General features: G+C 38.1%; 1 protein-coding gene across 4 annotated transcripts in view; it reads left to right on the top strand.

Annotated features, from left to right (window-relative positions):
* Evi5 (ecotropic viral integration site 5) overlaps positions 1-17,505 on the top strand; it is a 165,482-nt gene that overhangs the window by 131,381 nt on the left and 16,596 nt on the right. For all 4 annotated transcript variants that reach the window (XM_048351975.1, XM_048351974.1, XM_048351972.1 and 1 more), the window contains one exon: positions 16,932-17,027. In XM_048351975.1, the coding sequence (XP_048207932.1) occupies positions 16,932-17,027 (96 nt within the window). The remainder of the gene's footprint in view (positions 1-16,931; positions 17,028-17,505) is intronic.

Here is a 17,505-nt window from a genome sequence, read left to right as displayed (position 1 = left end):
CTGTAGATTTTAGTGTTAATGTATCAATATTAATGAACAGTATACCACTGAACAATGTATTGGGGGGAAAACATTAGAGTACATGGAAACTGATTTCTTTTTTTGTTCTGCAAATCTACAATTCTTCTAAAAATATTCAGATATAAAATTAGTTTGTGTGATTTCCTTTTTTTTTAGGAAGCCATAGAATTGTATAGGATTTTAAATACTAATTACAAAATTGATTCATCTCTATTTCCAATACATTTTTTCTTTTTTTTTTTCCAATACACTTTTAAAGGAAGATCTGCTAGCTTTTAGACCTTAGGTTCTGTAAGAAGCACCACTTCATCAGTGTGTGTGTTTCTGTTAACTCATTGTCAGCACTGAAAAATGATAGGAACAAATCTAACTTGTTTTTCTATATTTTTCAAACACATTTAAAAATATATTGATAGATACTTTAATTTTTTTCTGGTTACTAAAAAGAATATTCATATCTATGTGCCCATGGCTTTAAGTTACAGGAAACTGTTTTGAAAACGTATCAGTAGTACATGGTATGAGTATGATTTGTTTTTAGATGTTTCAAATGAGTCACCTTGAAGTCATGGAGAGGCTATCATTTACCACATTTACTGTTCTGATTAATTTCTCTTAGTGCTGAGTACAAATCAGTAATAACTTACTCAAGTTCAATGGTTGCTATTGATGTTTCAGTATGGTTTTGTTGATTAGTCAGGTTGATTACATATCAACTGTCCTGGATTTACTCAGATCCTTGGGGTTTCTTCTGTAGTAATTTCATATGCATTAACAATTTACTTAAGACATTTTGCTTTACTACGTGAATTGAAAATGACAAATTAGAACTTCAAAAATGATGCCAGTGCTGCAAGTTGGTATGGTGGCCTCTGTGACCGTTACCTAGTTTCATAACATAGCCTTGACAGAAAGGTGACATCCAGCCTTTAAAACAGTAAAAAGGTTCCTTTTTCTAAAGAAGCTCATAGAATTCTTTGACTTTTGCAAGAGAGAAAACTTCGCTACATCTTTGTGAATCCTAATATCTTGTTTGAATTTTTTATATCTGTGGGTATAATATAAATATTTTAAAGTACAAGCTTGACACTTGTGTTTGAGACTAAGCAACTTGCATTGTGTCATGACCCTTCTAAGACCACAACCTTCTGTAATACTACTCCCAGAGAAAACCCACATCCTATGTATAACCTTAGATTTATTTTGAAATCTCTATGAAAGGAGCGTTGAGAGATTACTAATTGTTTCTGTTTTTTTCCTTTAAGGGTGTGAAGTCTCTTTGTAAGTGATGTTTTTAATTTTACTTGCCAGGATTAAAATGTCAAGTATATTCAGTAATTGGTATTCTGAAGATGTTGCCTAAAAATTCAATAAGTATCAGCTGAAAATTAGATGGTGTGTTAGATAACCGAAGATAAAAAGGGAAAAAAAGCATGGTACTTCTAGCAGCCAATAGGTCCTTCGAATCTAAAAAACATTGGCCAGTATGATACTAGTAAATGATTACAAATACTAAAAATAAGGCAAAAAATACTTTTTTGGGCGGGGGAGGGGTGGGAGGAATGGATTATAAAGTCTTGCTATATATATAGCCCAGGCTATTCTCAAGCTCAAGATCTCACATGTCTTACCTCTCCAGCATACTAGGATGACAGCTTGGCTCCAACCTTTATAAATGTTATAAGTTCTATTTCTTATTTTTATTATTTCTTTCTATTTTAGATTTCTTTTGTTATTTATGTGACTTCTTCAGATAGATAGATAAATGTAGCTTTTTTTTTCTTTGATAAACAGCATTTTTATTTTTGGATTTTTTTTGGTTTTCTTTTGTTTTGGTTTTTTGCCAGTCCTGGGCCTTAAACTCAGGGCCTGAGCACTGTCCCTGGCTTCTTCTTTGCTCAAGGCTAGCACTCTACCACTTGAGCCACAGCGCCACTTCTGGCCATTTTCTGTGTATGTGGTGCTGAGGAATCCAACCCAGGGAGGGCTTCATGTATACACTCTTGCCACTAGGCCATATTCCCAGCCCAGAATTTTTTTTTTTTTTGCTTTAGGAATAAAAGTTTATTAGTTCAAGTATCTTAAAAACAATAAATGTCAGTTCAAATCTCTTAAAACAGTAAATTAGTGTAGACTAAAAGCTAATTAAAATAATAAGCAATAACTGGAAGCAATCATGGCACATAAGTGTGTCCATATACCTCACCAAAGTACATGAGAGAAAATTTGCACTCCCTAGTCAACTGCTATCCACCAGCCCCATTTCCCTTAGTTCTAATGCCTTCAAGCTTGTTTCAGAATAATGAGCTGCTCTCCCTTTTTTCTCCTCCATGTCATACAAAACCTGACTTTGCAATGTTCTCAAGAAGATCCAGAAAAGTATTACTTTCAAAAAATGATCAGCTTCCCTTCTCCTGTAAGAGATTCAAGATTTCACTCACAGGGAGCCGAGCATTTTTAACACAGTATTTCATTTGTTTTGGTGGAGTGAGGGGTTGTTTGTTTGCCTTGGGCTAGAGATTAAACCCAATTTCAGTACTTAAAAAATATACAGTCTAACAATAGGAGAATAGTTACACCATGATTTCACATCATTTAGGAAGAATAAAGAGATCTTTAAGATGTTCAGTGGGGAAAAAATGGACACTATATATCACAATTCCATGTGTGTATATGTATATATACTAAAATATATGTAGGTATGTGTATTGGGAATATTTATAAATGTTAAATACTGTATATGTACACACATATATACACACATACATATGCACATATACATGTAACACATTTTAAATATACATATCTGAGCCAGGTTTAGTTAGTGCATGCTTGTAATTCCAAGCTACTCAAGGAGCTGAGGCAAAAATATATCTCATTTTTTAAAATTATTACTGTAAAGGAGTTTTATAAAGGGGGTTACAATTCTGTATAATTGGTACAATGTTTCTTGGACAATGTCACCCCTTCCTTTACTTTCCCCCTCCCATCTCTGTCCATAAGTTGGATAGTTCTTTTTTTTGAACATAGTGTATCTGCAGCATGTTTATGCATTTGTTCACTTTTCCCCTCCATTTCTGTGTCCTCCTTTTGCCCCCTAAAAGACAACAAAAACACCACCACCAACCAAAGAAAACATGTTACAATTTCCTGGAATTCATTTTGATTAAACAATACTTCAGATGTTCAGAGGAGTTACACCTTTGAGTTCCTCCCCTAAGTGTATCCTACTTTAGTCTGTTTGTATGTAAATGCATAGAGCTCTGTATTTGTTACTATGGATAGTTGTACTTTATTCTTTTTTTTTTTTTTTTTGGCCAGTCCTGGGCCTTGGACTCAGGGCCTAAGCACTGTCCCTGGCTTCTTTTTGCTCAAGGCTAGCACTCTGCCACTTGAGCCACAGCGCTGCTTCTGGCCGTTTTCTGTATATGTGGTGCTGGGGAATCGAACCTAGGGCCTCGTGTATCCGAGGCAGGCACTCTTGCCACTAGGCTATATCCCCAGCCCCGATAGTTGTACTTTAGATCTAGCTTCCACATATAAGAGAAAACATGTCTCATTTGTCTCTCTGAGCTTGGCTTACCTCACTTAAGATGATTTGTGCTAGGCCTATTCATTTATCTGCAAATGACATAACATTCTTTGTAATGGATGAGTACAATTCCATTGCATATATGTAGCACATTTTTTGGGAGGATCTCTCATTTTGAGAGCAGCTTAGGATATTAAGTGAGTTTGGGTTGTTTGTTTGATTGTTTGTTTTGCCAGTTTTGGGGCTTGAACTCAGGGCCTGAGTACTGTGCCTGGCTTCTTTTTTGTTTGTTTGTTTGTTTTGCCAGTCCTGGGGCTTGGACTCAGGGCCTGAGCACTGTCCCTGGCTTCTTTTTGCTCAAGGCTAGCACTCTGCCACTTGAGCCACAGCGCCATTTCTGGCCATTTTCTATATATGTCGTGCTGGGGAATCAAACCCAGGGCTTCATGTATATGAGGCAAGCGCTCTTGCCACTAGGCCATCTTCCCAGCCCCATTAAGTGAGTTTTAATATATAGTCTCTAAAAATCAAGAAAGAAATGCAGCCAGCAGTGGCTCACATTTGTAATCCTACCTACTCAGGAGTCTGAAATCTGACTTCAAATCGTGGTTTGAAGACAGCCCAAGCAGGACAGTCCGGGAGACTCTTATCTCCAATTAACCACCAGAAAACCGGAAGTAGCACTGTGGTTCTAGGAGTAGAGCCATAGCCTTGAGCTGAAGAGCGCAGGGACAGCCCCCTGGCCTAGAGTTCAAGCCCAAGCCCCAGAACAGCAAAAAAAAAAAAAAAAAAAAAAAAAAAAAAACCCTAATATGTATACAAATATATACATATAGAGAGAAAGAATGAAAGCTAAAGTGGCAAAATATTAATTGATAAATATAGCTGAGGAACATGTAGGAGTTAGCTTTTCTATATATTTAAAAATTCGAAAACTAAGCTAGGTGCTAGTGGCTCAGGAGGCTGAGATCTGAGGAAATCTAAGGATCATGTTTTGAAGCCAGCCCAGGTAGGAAAGTCTACAAGACTCTTATCTCCAGTTAACAACCAAAAAAAACAAAAAAAAAAGCCAGAAATGGTGCTTTGGCTCAAAGTGGTAGAGTGCTCTTTAAAAGCATGAAAATAAAAACAAGTGCAAATGGTTTCCCTCGTGGGGAATAATTGGTACGCGTCTAGTATAATCCTAGCAGAAGATCACAATAGCTCGATAGCTATGTATGTATGAACACACAAGATGATGCTAAGAAAAATGAACTCCAAGTTATGGAAATAAGTGGTTTATCGTCGTTGTTATTTTCAACATGCCATGTGAAATTATGCCTTTTTCTTTTGTCTGTCTTCCCCATGGTTTTACCCCTGATATCACCGTAACTGATTTTGGTACCCTGGATATTGCATATACATGTATTGGAACTAGTGAAGGGAAAGGGAATATTAAAATAAAGAGACAAAGGATAAAAGACAAACCAATGCAACAGCAACACTTATAAAGTTATATGCTGTAAACTAACTGTACAACTCATGGAGGGAAGGAAAATGGGGAGGGGGGAAGGTGGGGAAAAATGAGGGAGGAGGTTAAGCAATGTATGCAACTGCTTTACGTATGAAACTGTAACCCCTCTGCACATCACTTGGATAATAAAGAAATAACATTTTTTTTAAAAAGTGGTAGAGTGATAACCTTGATCCCAAAAGCTCAGAGACTAGTGCCGCAGGCCCTGAATTAAAAAAAAAAAAAAAAAAAGAAAAACGGAAAACTGAAACTCAGTCAGATGCAAATAAAATACTAGATTCTGTTGTATCTGTCTTCTGGTCAAAGGACCTTCTGCTGCCTCAGCTGTTGGATCTAATATACAGGTAGGACTAACTGCTTAAATTCTCAAAATCAAAAGCTTGATCATGTAGTATATTTTTTAAAAACCTGTTACTTGAAACACAACTTTTAAAATCAGCTATCTTCCTGTCTAAGGAAGTGTCTTTCCTGTGACAAGACAGGGTAAGTTGTAACCAACCCTGAAAACAGATAAACAAGAATGGCCTTTTACTCTGTGGTATGGCTCAAGTGGTAGAGTGCTAGCCTTGAGCACAAAGAGTCAGGGACAGCACCTAGGCCCTGAGTTCAAGCCCTAGGACCAGCCAATAAAAGGGAGGGGGGGAGGAAGAAAACGAGTAGCCTTTTAGGCATATCCTGAGGGCAATCAACTTCTCTTTAAAAATATTAGCTTGACAAATCTGGGCATTTCAACAAATCTGATTCCTTGTGTCTCTTAGATTACCTTGGTAAAGAATATTTTTTAGTAATACATACACTACAAGTCATTTCTGGCAAGCATTTGTTTCAAGCTATTTAATGTCATGTTTGTTTTGGTTTTGCTGCACTAATATGTAAAACTATGCTGTTTAGAACATACAGGGAAAACTGTGTGTGCGTGCACATGTGTGTGTACATACTCGTGTGTGCATGTGTGTGTGTGTTTTCCTTTTCTCTTTTTGGTGCTTGTACTGAGGCTTGAAATCAAGGCCTCCACACTCTTGCTCAGCTTTTTTTACTCACAGCTAGTGCTCTACCACTTCTTGCTTTTTGGTGGTTACTTGGAGATAAGAGTCTTAAGTACTTTCCTGCCCTGGCTGGCTTTGAACTGCATTCTTCAGATCTCGCCTCCTGAGTTGCTAGGATTATAGACATGAACCACTATTGTCATACTTAAACTTTTTAAATGACATGTTAGGGCTGGGAATCTGGCCTAGTGGTAAAGTACTCACCTCGCATACATGAAGCCCTGGGTTCGATTCCTCAGCACCACATATATAGAAAAAGCCAGAAGTGGTGCTGTGGCTCAAGTGGTATAGTGCTAGCTTTGAGCAAAAAGAAGCCAGGGACAGTGCTCAGGCCCTGAGTTCAAGCCCCAGGACTGGCAAAAAAAAACAACACAAAACAACAATAAATGACATGTTAGAGTGCAGTAGATATAGGTTTAATTATCTCTGGATAAAATGTCTACTTTCTTTGCTGACTTTATTCATACAACACAAATACATACCCATTTTCAACAGATTTTTACATAAAATGGAACAGAATATGGTATGACACATCCTGGGCACATTTTATCTCTTCCTCATCTTCTGATAATGGCTTAAGATTGAGGTCATAAAATATGCACACTGGCTTAGAAAGAAAAAGCCTGGGTACTTGAACACCGTCACCATTGCTCTCAGTGTGATTTTCCTCTCTCTACGGGTTGTTCTAGAAAACATAACTTTTGTTTCACTTTGTGAATCCATTACCCAAATAAATGTTACAGAATTAGAAGATTTCTCATTTGTTGTAATATGTCTTCACAGATATTGACGACTTTTGGTGTTTAAAGGATTTTTTTTATTATTTTTTTGCCAGTCCTGGGGCTTGAGCTCAGGGCCTGGGCACTGCCCCTGGCTTCTTTCTGCTCAAGGCTAGTGCTCAACTGAGCCACAGCACCACTTCTGGCCTTTTCTGTTTATGTGGTGCTGAGGAATTGAACCCAGAGCTTCATGCATGCTAGACAAGCACTCTACCACTAAGTCACATTTCCAGCCTTAAAGGATTTTTTTTCATTCTGTAGAACAGTTCTTAGTTCTTAGTCATAGGGGTCACATATGTGGAATTTTCTCAGATTCTAAACCTTTTATTTAGTTCCTCATCACAGATTACCAAACTTGAAAAGAGTAATTTTTGTTTGAGAGCTGGGTTAACTGAGAAAGGGATGAGAGTTCAAAATTAAAGCATCCTCTGTAAACAGGGAACTGACCAACTGAAACTAATGTGGAAATAATGTGAAGTGAAACTGATAGCAGAATTGAAAAGAATTAAATCAAGGGCCCTTGACAGTTTTCCTCTATTTTTGTTTTCAAATATATTCACTCTAGAAATATGGAAACTCTTAGTGAATAAGTTTTTGAGTCTTAATCGTTGCCACATTTACCACAGTGGTGGTATTTGAAATAGTTACTTTATATATCAAATATACTAAAGTCTTTAGTGAAATTAAACTGGGATATTTGAGATACAAAGAAACAAGATTATCAGGAATTTAATAATTGGGATATCTTACATATGTTAATGATACATACATAGAATTTTTTTATTTTTTATTTTATTTTATTTTATTTTTTTTTGCCAGTCCTAGACCGTGAACTCAGGGCCTGAGCACCGTCCCTGGCTTCTTTTTTGCTCAAGGCTAGCACTCTGCCACTAGAGCCACAGCGCCACTTCTGGCCATTTTCTGTATATGTGGTACTGAGGAATTGAACCCAGGGCCTCATGTATACGAGGCAAGCACTCTTGCCACTAGGCCATATTCCCAGCCCCCATACATAGAATTTTGAATTATGGTTTTAAAATTACCATTCCACAAAGGTAGTTGAAACTAGTGCATTTCTAACATAGCTTTACACTGGCTATATAAGGTTACTTCTGGGGTTGTTTCAGAGCGCATTGATTTTTTTTAATTGTAATTTTTTATTAAAATACTTTTTCATGAGGGCAACCAGGGGGAAAATAGTTTTGTATGCTGCACATAACGTAAAATACAATTGAAATACACATTTTTGGGAATGTAGAGCAGATTTTAAAAACCTGAAAGAAACAAAAGTTTAAATATGGCTGATTTAAATCACCTTGTTTTCCAGCAAAGTTTTTATCTTCTCCATTTTGAAGTTATTCTGATTTATAAGTATATTGTTCAAATATTCTATCCTATCAATGTTGTTTTTGAAAAAGTGCATTGATTTTTTTAAGTCCTCCTCAAAGATATTTAGAGGGCTGGGAATGTGGCTTAGTGGTAAAGTGCTTGCCTAGCATGCATGAAGCCCTGGGTTCGATTCCTCAGCATCACATATTCAGAAAAAGCTGGAGGTAATGCTGTGGCTTAAGTGGTAAAGTGCTAGCTAGCCTTGAGCAAAAAGAAGCCAGTGACAATGCCTAGGCCGAGTCCCAAGCCCCTCAGGAGTGGCAAAAAAAAAAAAAGATAATTAAAATTAATTCACTAGGTCAGGAACAAGTGTACAAATATGTATACACACATACACACATATATGTATGTATATGCATATTTTGCCAGTCCTGGGGCTTGAACTCAGGGCCTGAGCACTGTCCCTGGCTTCTTTGTGCACAAGGCTAGCACTCTACCACTTGAGCTACAGTGCCACTTCCAGCTTTTTCTGTACATGCATTGCTGAGGAATTGAACCCAGGGCTTCATGTATGCTAGGTAAGCACTCTACCACTAGGCCACATTCCCAACCCTAATCTATATTTTTTTCCCCAATGTTACTACGCTACAACCATGTTCAAGAATCACTGTTTGAAAGCATTTACTAGGTTAGAAAGTTTTAGTTATTTATTCATGTACTTAGCCATATTTTTAGAATATTAATTTAGGTAGTATACTTTTTAAAGATGACAGAAAATCCAATTTGAACTGGCTTAAGTAAAGAGAATAATTGCCTCATAACTGAAAAGTCAAGAGGTAGAATATGCTTCAAGAATGTTTGACTCAAGCTTAGGTTGCCACTAACCATGATTGGATATGTTCTGCCTGGGTTATTCGTGTCTGGGGAGGCCATCCTCATGTTACATGGCTAACAGATGAGCTTTTCTGCCCAGATACAAGTTGGTTGACCTTTATGCAAGATAACAAGGTCAGTGGTAGAATTTTCTGTGTGTGGCATTGTGTTAGAATTCTGAAAGTATTAGACTTTGGAGCTTTTGGGATTAGAGAAGTTCAGTCTGTAACTAAATCATACTGATTAGGACTTCATTTTATACACACACATACACACATAAATATACATATATACACATACATACATACATACATTGCACATGCCAACTAATGAGCTCTTCCCCTTACTCCCAGAATATTATTTTAGAGTAGGCTGAGTTACAGTTCCTCTATAACATTTTACAGAATATTTTATGGTTGTTACCTGTCTCCTATACCTCCTATTAGGTTTCATCATAGGATACAGTAGGTAGGATCTGGTTGATAAGAGTCTAAACTTAACAGCTATGACCACATCTGCTTTGCAGCACTTGCCCAGTTTAGTAGTTGCTCAAATATTATGACTTTCAAACTTTTGCTGTGGGCTGGGAATATGGCCTAGTGGTAAAGTGCTCACCTCGTATATATGAAGCCCTGGGTTTGACTCCTCAGCACCACATATATAGAAAAAAAGCTGGAAGTGGCACTGTAGCTTAAGTGGTAGAGTGCTAGCCTTGAGCAAAAAGAAGCCAGGGACAGTGCTCAGGTCATGAGTTCAAGCCCCAGGACTGGCAAAAAACAAAACAAATAAAACTTTTGCTGTAAGTTGTGGAATGTAGCTTCTTGTTGTGGACACTGTGCTATAGAATGGACATCTCTTAAATATGAATGACAATGTCCTAAATATGAAAGTGAAACTAGGATACTTTCACAAGTAAAAAAAAATCTATACCTGGCCTCATCTGACAAATTTAAACAGAGGCATGCTAAAAATATCCTAGGTTAGAGGCATGACTTTTAACCTATGCAAATGGGAATATATAAAACATAAAGTTCATGTTGAAATTTGGGTCTTACCATGAAGATACTTTACTATGTATCTGCAAATATTCTGAGATTTTTTTTTAAGTCTAAAACACTTGTGTTCTATGCATTTGGTGTCTTTGGTGTATTTGTATTACTTTTCAATTGAAATTTTCAATAAACTGTAAAGAGAGTAGTAGTCATAGCTAGAACCAAAGGCAAATTATATTTTGTTTTATTTTTATCTTCGTGGTGTTAGAGATCAACCCAGTGTCTCATGCATTCCAGGTTACTACTGAGGTACATTCCCCAGCCCTCAAAACGCAGGTGTTTCGTTTGTCAAAACTAAGTATCACAGTGTAGTCCAGTTTGGCCTCAAATTTGTGATCCTCCTGCCCCTGCCTTCCAGATGTTAGGATGACTGGTTTGTGTATCTCATAAGGTAGATTTTAAGTCCAGAATCAATAAATAAGCCTTTGGAAGATAAATGTATCTTGGTATATATGTAAATGAAGTACAGTGTGGATGAATGTTAAATTTTTAGCAGCATATGTGAGGAATGGACTGTTTTGTATTCATAGTATTCCATCTTAGTTCATTCATTCATTCATTTACTGTCAGTTGTGGGGTTTGAACTCAGGGCCTCGGCACTGTCCCTGAGTCTCTTTATACCCGGTAGCTTCAGACCACTATCCTCAGACCTCAACCTAGCTAGGATTACAGGCATGAGCTACCTGCACTCAACTCATTTTATTATATTATGTTAAAAATGTTCAGAAATAAAAGGTGAAAACACTGTGTAGTGAACACCCCTTAATTCATTACCTCCATTGCCTTTTCTGTTGCTTTATTTGTTAATCTGTTCGCCTTTGTAACACTTTCTTTCTTCTTTCTCTCCTTCCTTCCTTCCTTCCTTCCTTCCTTCCTTCCTTCCTTCCTTCCTTCCTTCCTTCCTTCCTTCCTTCCTTCCTTCCTTCCTTCCTTCCTTCCTTCCTTCCTTCCTTCCTTCCTTCCTTCCTTCCTCCCTCCCTCCCTCTCTCCCTCCCTCCCTCTCCTCCTTTCCTCTCTCTCTCCCTCCTTCCCTCCCTTCCTCTCCCCTTCCAGCTTGGGCACTGTCCCTGAGCTTTTGTGCTCAACAGCTTGACTTCTGGATTTTTTTTTTGTACTTTAGTGTAAATAACAGTCTCATGGACTTACTGCCTGGTTTGGCATCAAACTGCGATCCTCAGATCCCAGCCTCCTGAGTAGTTAGGATCACAAGTGTGATTCCTAGCAGCTGGCTTCAGTGTGTTTTTGCTGTTATTTTATAAGGAGAACCTTACATTTTTATGAGAATCTGTTAGAAAATAAAAGTGGTAGACTTTCTGATAAACGATAACATTTTTTCTTAAATAGAATTTAACATGTCTCTCATTGTTTACTTGTATTTTTTTTTTTTTTTTTTTTTTTGCCAGTCGTGGGCCTTGGACTCAGGGCCTGAGCACTGTCCCTGGCTTCTTCCCGCTCAAGGCTAGCACTCTGCCACTTGAGCCACAGCGCCGCTTCTGGCCGTTTTCTGTATATGTGGTGCTGGGGAATCGAACCTAGGGCCTCGTGTATCCGAGGCAGGCACTCTTGCCACTAGGCTATATCCCCAGCCCCTTTACTTGTATTTTTGAAGTATCAGCTGTATTCCCAAAGGTAGACTCTTGAATCAGAAACACCCCATTCAGAACTTTCTCCCGGTGTACATGTCATACCAATATACATTAATATTTGACAACCATGCTGAGATAATGCTTTTGTTCCAGGATCATTGCTGGAGCCTGGAGATGCTTTATCACCCTTTCCTAAGTTTACCCAACATACATTATAAATTGTTACTTATCATCTCTGTATGTAGTAGCTCAATGGACATCATACTCTAACTTGTATATTAAAATATTTGCTGAAGAAACTCAACTTTATCTTTTGCGAAGTTATATTTAAGTCTAAAAAGGACCACTGATAAAATTGGGCTTAATCAGATATATAAAGTTTTCTGGAAGTGGTAGAGCACTAGCTTTGAGCAAAATAACCCAGGGACAGCACTCAGGCCCTGAGTTCAAGCCCCATGACCAACAAAAAAATATTTTTTCTTTATTTTTGCCCAGCAAATATAGTGGCAAGTCATGGTGTTACACACCTGTAATCTCAGATAAGGCACCTGGATTGTGAGTTTGAGGCTAGCCTTGGCTGCATGACAACCTGTCTTAAAAGGAAAAATGGAAACATTCAAGGAACATGTTTGTTGTTTTAGTCATAAAAATCTAACAAGGTACCTTTAATGTTTACATGAATCTTTTTTTTTTTTTTTTGAGGGAGGGGAACACTAGCCATTAAGGGTTGAACTCAGCGCCTTTTGCTTGCTGGATATGTACTCTATCACTTGAGCCATAGCCCTTCTGCTTTAATTTTCCCATAGGGATACTCATACTTGGTCAACTTGGACCATGATCCTTCTATTTATGCTCTCGGGCACAGATGGGATGAAAGGTGCACACTACCAATTTTTATTATATGAGATGGAGATTTTTGTCTGGTCTTGCCCTGAATAGCAATCTTCCCAGTCTTCATTGTAAACATGAGCCACCACACTGAGCCATATTTTTTTTCTTATTTATTGTCAAAGGGATGTACAGAGAGGTTACAGGTTCATACGTTAGGCCTTGGGTACATTTCTTGTACTGTTTGTTACCTCCTCCCTTATTCCCCCCTCTCCCTTTCCCTTTTCCCCCAGGAGTTGTTCAGTTGGTTTACACCAAATGGTTTTGCAAGTATTGCTTTTGGAGTTGTTTGTCTTCTTATCCTTTGTCTCTCGATTTTGATATTCCCTTTCACTTCCCTAGTTCTAATACCAGTATATACAGTGTACTCATATGAGATACAGTGATAGTGCAGGTACAACCACAGGATGAGGATATGAGCCATATTTCTGTGTCTGTGTGTGTGTGTGTGTGTGTGTGTGTGTGTGTGCCAGTGCCAATCTGGGGCTTGGACTCAGGACCTGAGCACTGTCCCTGGCTTCTTTTTGCTCAAGGCTAGCACTCTGCCACTTGAGCCATAGCGTCACTTCTGGCCATTTTCTGTATATGTGGAACTGGGGAATTGAACCCAGGGCCTCATGTAGGCAAGGCAAGTACTCTTGCCACTAGGCCATATCCTCAGCCCTGAGCCATATTTCTTAAACTAAAAACATTTCACTTTTTATTAGAAAGTTTATTTTTTTAATTAAATTTTATTGACAAGGTGTTGTGCAAAGGGGTACAGTTACATAATAAGGCAGTGAATACATTAGAAAGTTTCTTAGCTGCTCTCTTTCTCACCAAAAATTTTTCCCTAATAAAGTGGTTTTTTCCCCTTTCTATCATCTCTACAAATGCATACTTGGAAGGAAATATCTTGGTTGCTTTTTGTAAAACAGATGTAATGATTTGTTTTGCCAAAATTTTCTTCTTTTGCACATTTCCCTATAGGAAATAATTGATACCATTTACTATTGCTGATCTATGTACAGCCTTTCTGCAGTCTTGAACTTCTTCCTTACAGTGTTGGAGCTTTGTTGTCTTTTTGTTCACATCTCACTAGTAGTAGATTGCCATTTCTATTTAATCTCTCATGGGGGTGAGTATGATATGATACCAAATCTAAACGAAAGTAGGAACAGACAGTGACCAAAAGGACAGCTGGACGTAACACAAACAAGCAGCCCTCCCTTGCAGTACATGGACGCAGTCAGACGAGGGGTTGAGGGAATGCTATATGTAATCGTGTTTGCATTTACTTTCTGTCACTGAGCACCCTTACCACATTCTCCTTTCCTGCTTTGTGTGCTTCTTCCTTTCCTCATCTCACTTTGATAATATACAGGACAGTGGTGAAGTAATTCTAGAACTTACAGAGCCAAGGACGATGTTGGGAGGGAGAGTTCTGAAGCAGATTGAATTTAAAAAATAATTTTATAGTTATTATTGAGGTGTTGTACAGAGGGGTTACTATGCCAGTAGTCAGGTAATAAGTACATTTCCCTTTTTTTGATTTTTTGATTTGGAATTTTAACAGTGAGTTCATTAGTTTGTCTTCTGTTTTTCTGTTTGTGAAGTGTGTGAGTGTGTACATGTGCATCAAACTCAAACCTCATGCATGCTAGGAGAGTGCTCTACCACTGGACTACATGCTAGCCCAATTCTGTTCTTGTTCTGCACCTATGAAATGTTTCATTTAAAGTGTAATGAGTTGGGTGCCTGTGGCACATACTTGTAATCCTGGCTACTCAGGAGGCTAAGCTCTGAGGATTGAAGTTCAAGGCCAACCTGGGCAGAAAAGACTATGAAACTCTTATCTCCAATTAACCACCAAAAAGTCAGAATTGGAGCTGTGGCTGAAGTGGTAGAGTGCTAGCTAGCCTTTAGCACAAAAGCTCAGGGACAACATCTAGACGCTGAGTTCAAGCTCCAGGACCTGAACACACACACACACACACGCACACACACAGGCACACACGCACACACACGCACAGAGTAATGAGGTAGAGTGGTGTTACATACTTGTGAACCCAGGCAGAAATAGGGAAGATCATGATACAAGTCCAGGCCAGGCCAGGCCAAATATTTTTAGAAACACTTCTCCCTGAACAAGTTAGCATAGTGGCTCACACTTGGAATCCCTGCTATGTGAGGGACCTTAGGTAGGAAAATTGAAGTCTGAGGCCAACCTTTGGGAAATGAGAGACTATTTGAAAAATCTTTACTAAGGCATGAATGGGCTGAGGGTGTGGTTTAAGTGATATAATGCTTCCATAGTATTCATGAGGCCCCAAGTTCTAATCTTGGTACCACAAAAAAGTAGATAAAATGCAAATACAGGTATTTGTAAATGATAGCGAACAGGAATAAATTGATAATATGATTAACATAGAGCCATATATGCAAGTGCCTATACCATTCCATCTTTTTTTTTTCTTCTTAGTACCATGGCCTTATGCTTGTTTGGCTTGCTTGGTCACAACTGGTTCTCTACTCTGTGATCCGTGCCTGTAACCCAGCTTTTTGCTGGTTAATTGAAGATGCATTCTCCAGTTACCTTTTTTTGTCTGAGTTGCTTTAATTGTGTTCTCCAGATCCCAGCCTATTGGATAGGATTACAGGTGAACCACTTGAACCTGGCTCATCTTTAATTCCTTATCTATTGTGTTTTGTGTTTTGTTTTGTTTTTTAGCTAGTCCTGGGCTTGGACTCAAGGCCTGAGCACTGTCCCTGGCTTCTTTATGCTCAAGGCTAGCACTCTGCCACTTGAGCCACAGCGCCACTTCTGGCCGTTTTCTATATATGTGGTGGTGGGGAATCGAACCCAGGGCTTCATCTATACAAGGCAAGCACTCTTGCCACTAGGCCATATTCCCAGCCCATCTATTGTATTTTTAAATCAGCAGAGGCCAAAATGAATACTAAAGACATAGATTTCTCTATTGACTACAAAGAAGCAAATTTGCTTGGACCTTTGCATAAATTGCCTACTTCATTGCTTTATATACTATAAATTATATATCAACAGTCTTTATCTCTTATGCAACCAATTCACTTTTATTTTTAAAGTTTTTATCCATGAAGTAGGAGTAATAATAGTATCTACCACACAGGGTTGTTGTAATGACTATATGGAAAAGGTATAAAGCAACTTCTGGTGCAGTATATTCTGTACCAGAGCTCCACAGAATTCATCTCTATAGAAAGAAATGAATGGTACCTAGTTAAGACCAGTCCAGATGTATAGGAATTACTAAATTATTTACAAATGATGGTGTTGCTGCTGTTGCTGTAGACATTAGAGTTTAATTCCTTCAGGGAAGGCTCATAGATGCTCACTGTATGCCAGATAATACTTTGAAAAATGACAGAAATATGCACTCAACCTCATTTGCATAAATAATAGAACTGTTAAATAAGTAGTATCTTAGGATTCCCTAATTGTAAATAATTGGAGATACTGAAAAACAATCTGGTTTCCCTCTTTCATGAGTCCGTTAGGTAGAAAACTCTCATTCATAGTTTAAGATAAAGGTAACTCCTCCCTTTCTAGATCTATACACGTGAAAAATGGTCCCAACTCTCTTTAGAAATTAACTCTTAGCATTAGGAGTACATTTTAATGAGCTGTATCTAGGATTTCCAGTATACATTCCTGAGCTAATTAAGCCAGGTAGGCTCAGCTGTTTCCTCCTATATGACTGATTTGGAGAACTTTTTCTTTTCTGTTCCTGTGAAAGTTGGTTCCCAGCACACCAGCATTGTCTATGCACTGAAGGCCTATATTTGAATAAACATCTGCTTGACAGAATAACTATGCAAATTGTCTTGAATACTAGAATGATTTTTTTTAAATCAGGAGACCTGAATCATTAATTTTTTAATCTTTCCTCCAAAGATATTTTGTAAATTGTATGTATGTATGTAAACATTATTTAAAAATTTCAGGGCTGGGGATATAGCCTAGTGGCAAGAGTGCCTGCCTCGGATACACGAGGCCCTAGGTTCGATTCCCCAGCACCACATATACAGAAAACGGCCAGAAGTGGCGCTGTGGCTCAAGTGGCAGAGTGCTAGCCTTGAGCGGGAAGAAGCCAGGGACAGTGCTCAGGCCCTGAGTCCAAGGCCCAGGACTGGCCAAAAAAAAAAAAAATTCAGAAATAGTTTACCAGTGGGTTGAATCAATGTTTAGCTGAAGGATTTACACTTAGATTGCTTAGATTGTCCTATTTGAGTACATACATGCTGTGAAAATTGTTTCTGCTTTTTTCTTTGTTGTATTGTCACAAAACAGAAAGAAGAAGGAAAGCTTCAAGGACAGCTTAGCAAGTCTGATTCTAACCAGTATATTAGGGAACTGAAAGATCAGATCGCAGAGCTGACTCATGAGGTAAGTGATAAATTTTGATCCTCACATATTTCTTCTTTCCTTCCTCTGCAACACCACACTTTATTACTGATTGTAAGACTGGCTGTCTCTTTCATGTTAAACATTGCCTGTGAATTCTTGTTTATAATCAATAACATCTTAGAATATTGTCTTATAGCAAGAATTTTCTGTTCAAATATTGAGGATTTATTTTCCTTAGACATCTTAAACATAATGTAATAATGATCAGTTAACATCTAAATGGCAAATATTTTATTTTCTATTATAGTCTGAAGACACTTGATGTTACCCAAGTCTCAAATTTACCTTTACCTTTTGAATAGATTTGTGGTACTCACTCACTGTTGTGGGCAGAGGGATGACTTGACTCTTGCCACTTTCCCCTCAATGTGCTGTTACTGAGATTGCAAAAAAGGATGCTTACCTAATATCAGTTAACAGATTTCTTGGTTTATGAATGCTTTTTAAACTGTAATTA

This window comes from Perognathus longimembris, chromosome 7 (genome assembly GCF_023159225.1).
Source record: "Perognathus longimembris pacificus isolate PPM17 chromosome 7, ASM2315922v1, whole genome shotgun sequence".
Classification (NCBI taxonomy): domain Eukaryota; kingdom Metazoa; phylum Chordata; class Mammalia; order Rodentia; family Heteromyidae; genus Perognathus; species Perognathus longimembris.
The sequence above is the reverse complement of the archived record's forward strand: the minus strand, read 5'-3'. Positions and strand labels throughout refer to the sequence as shown.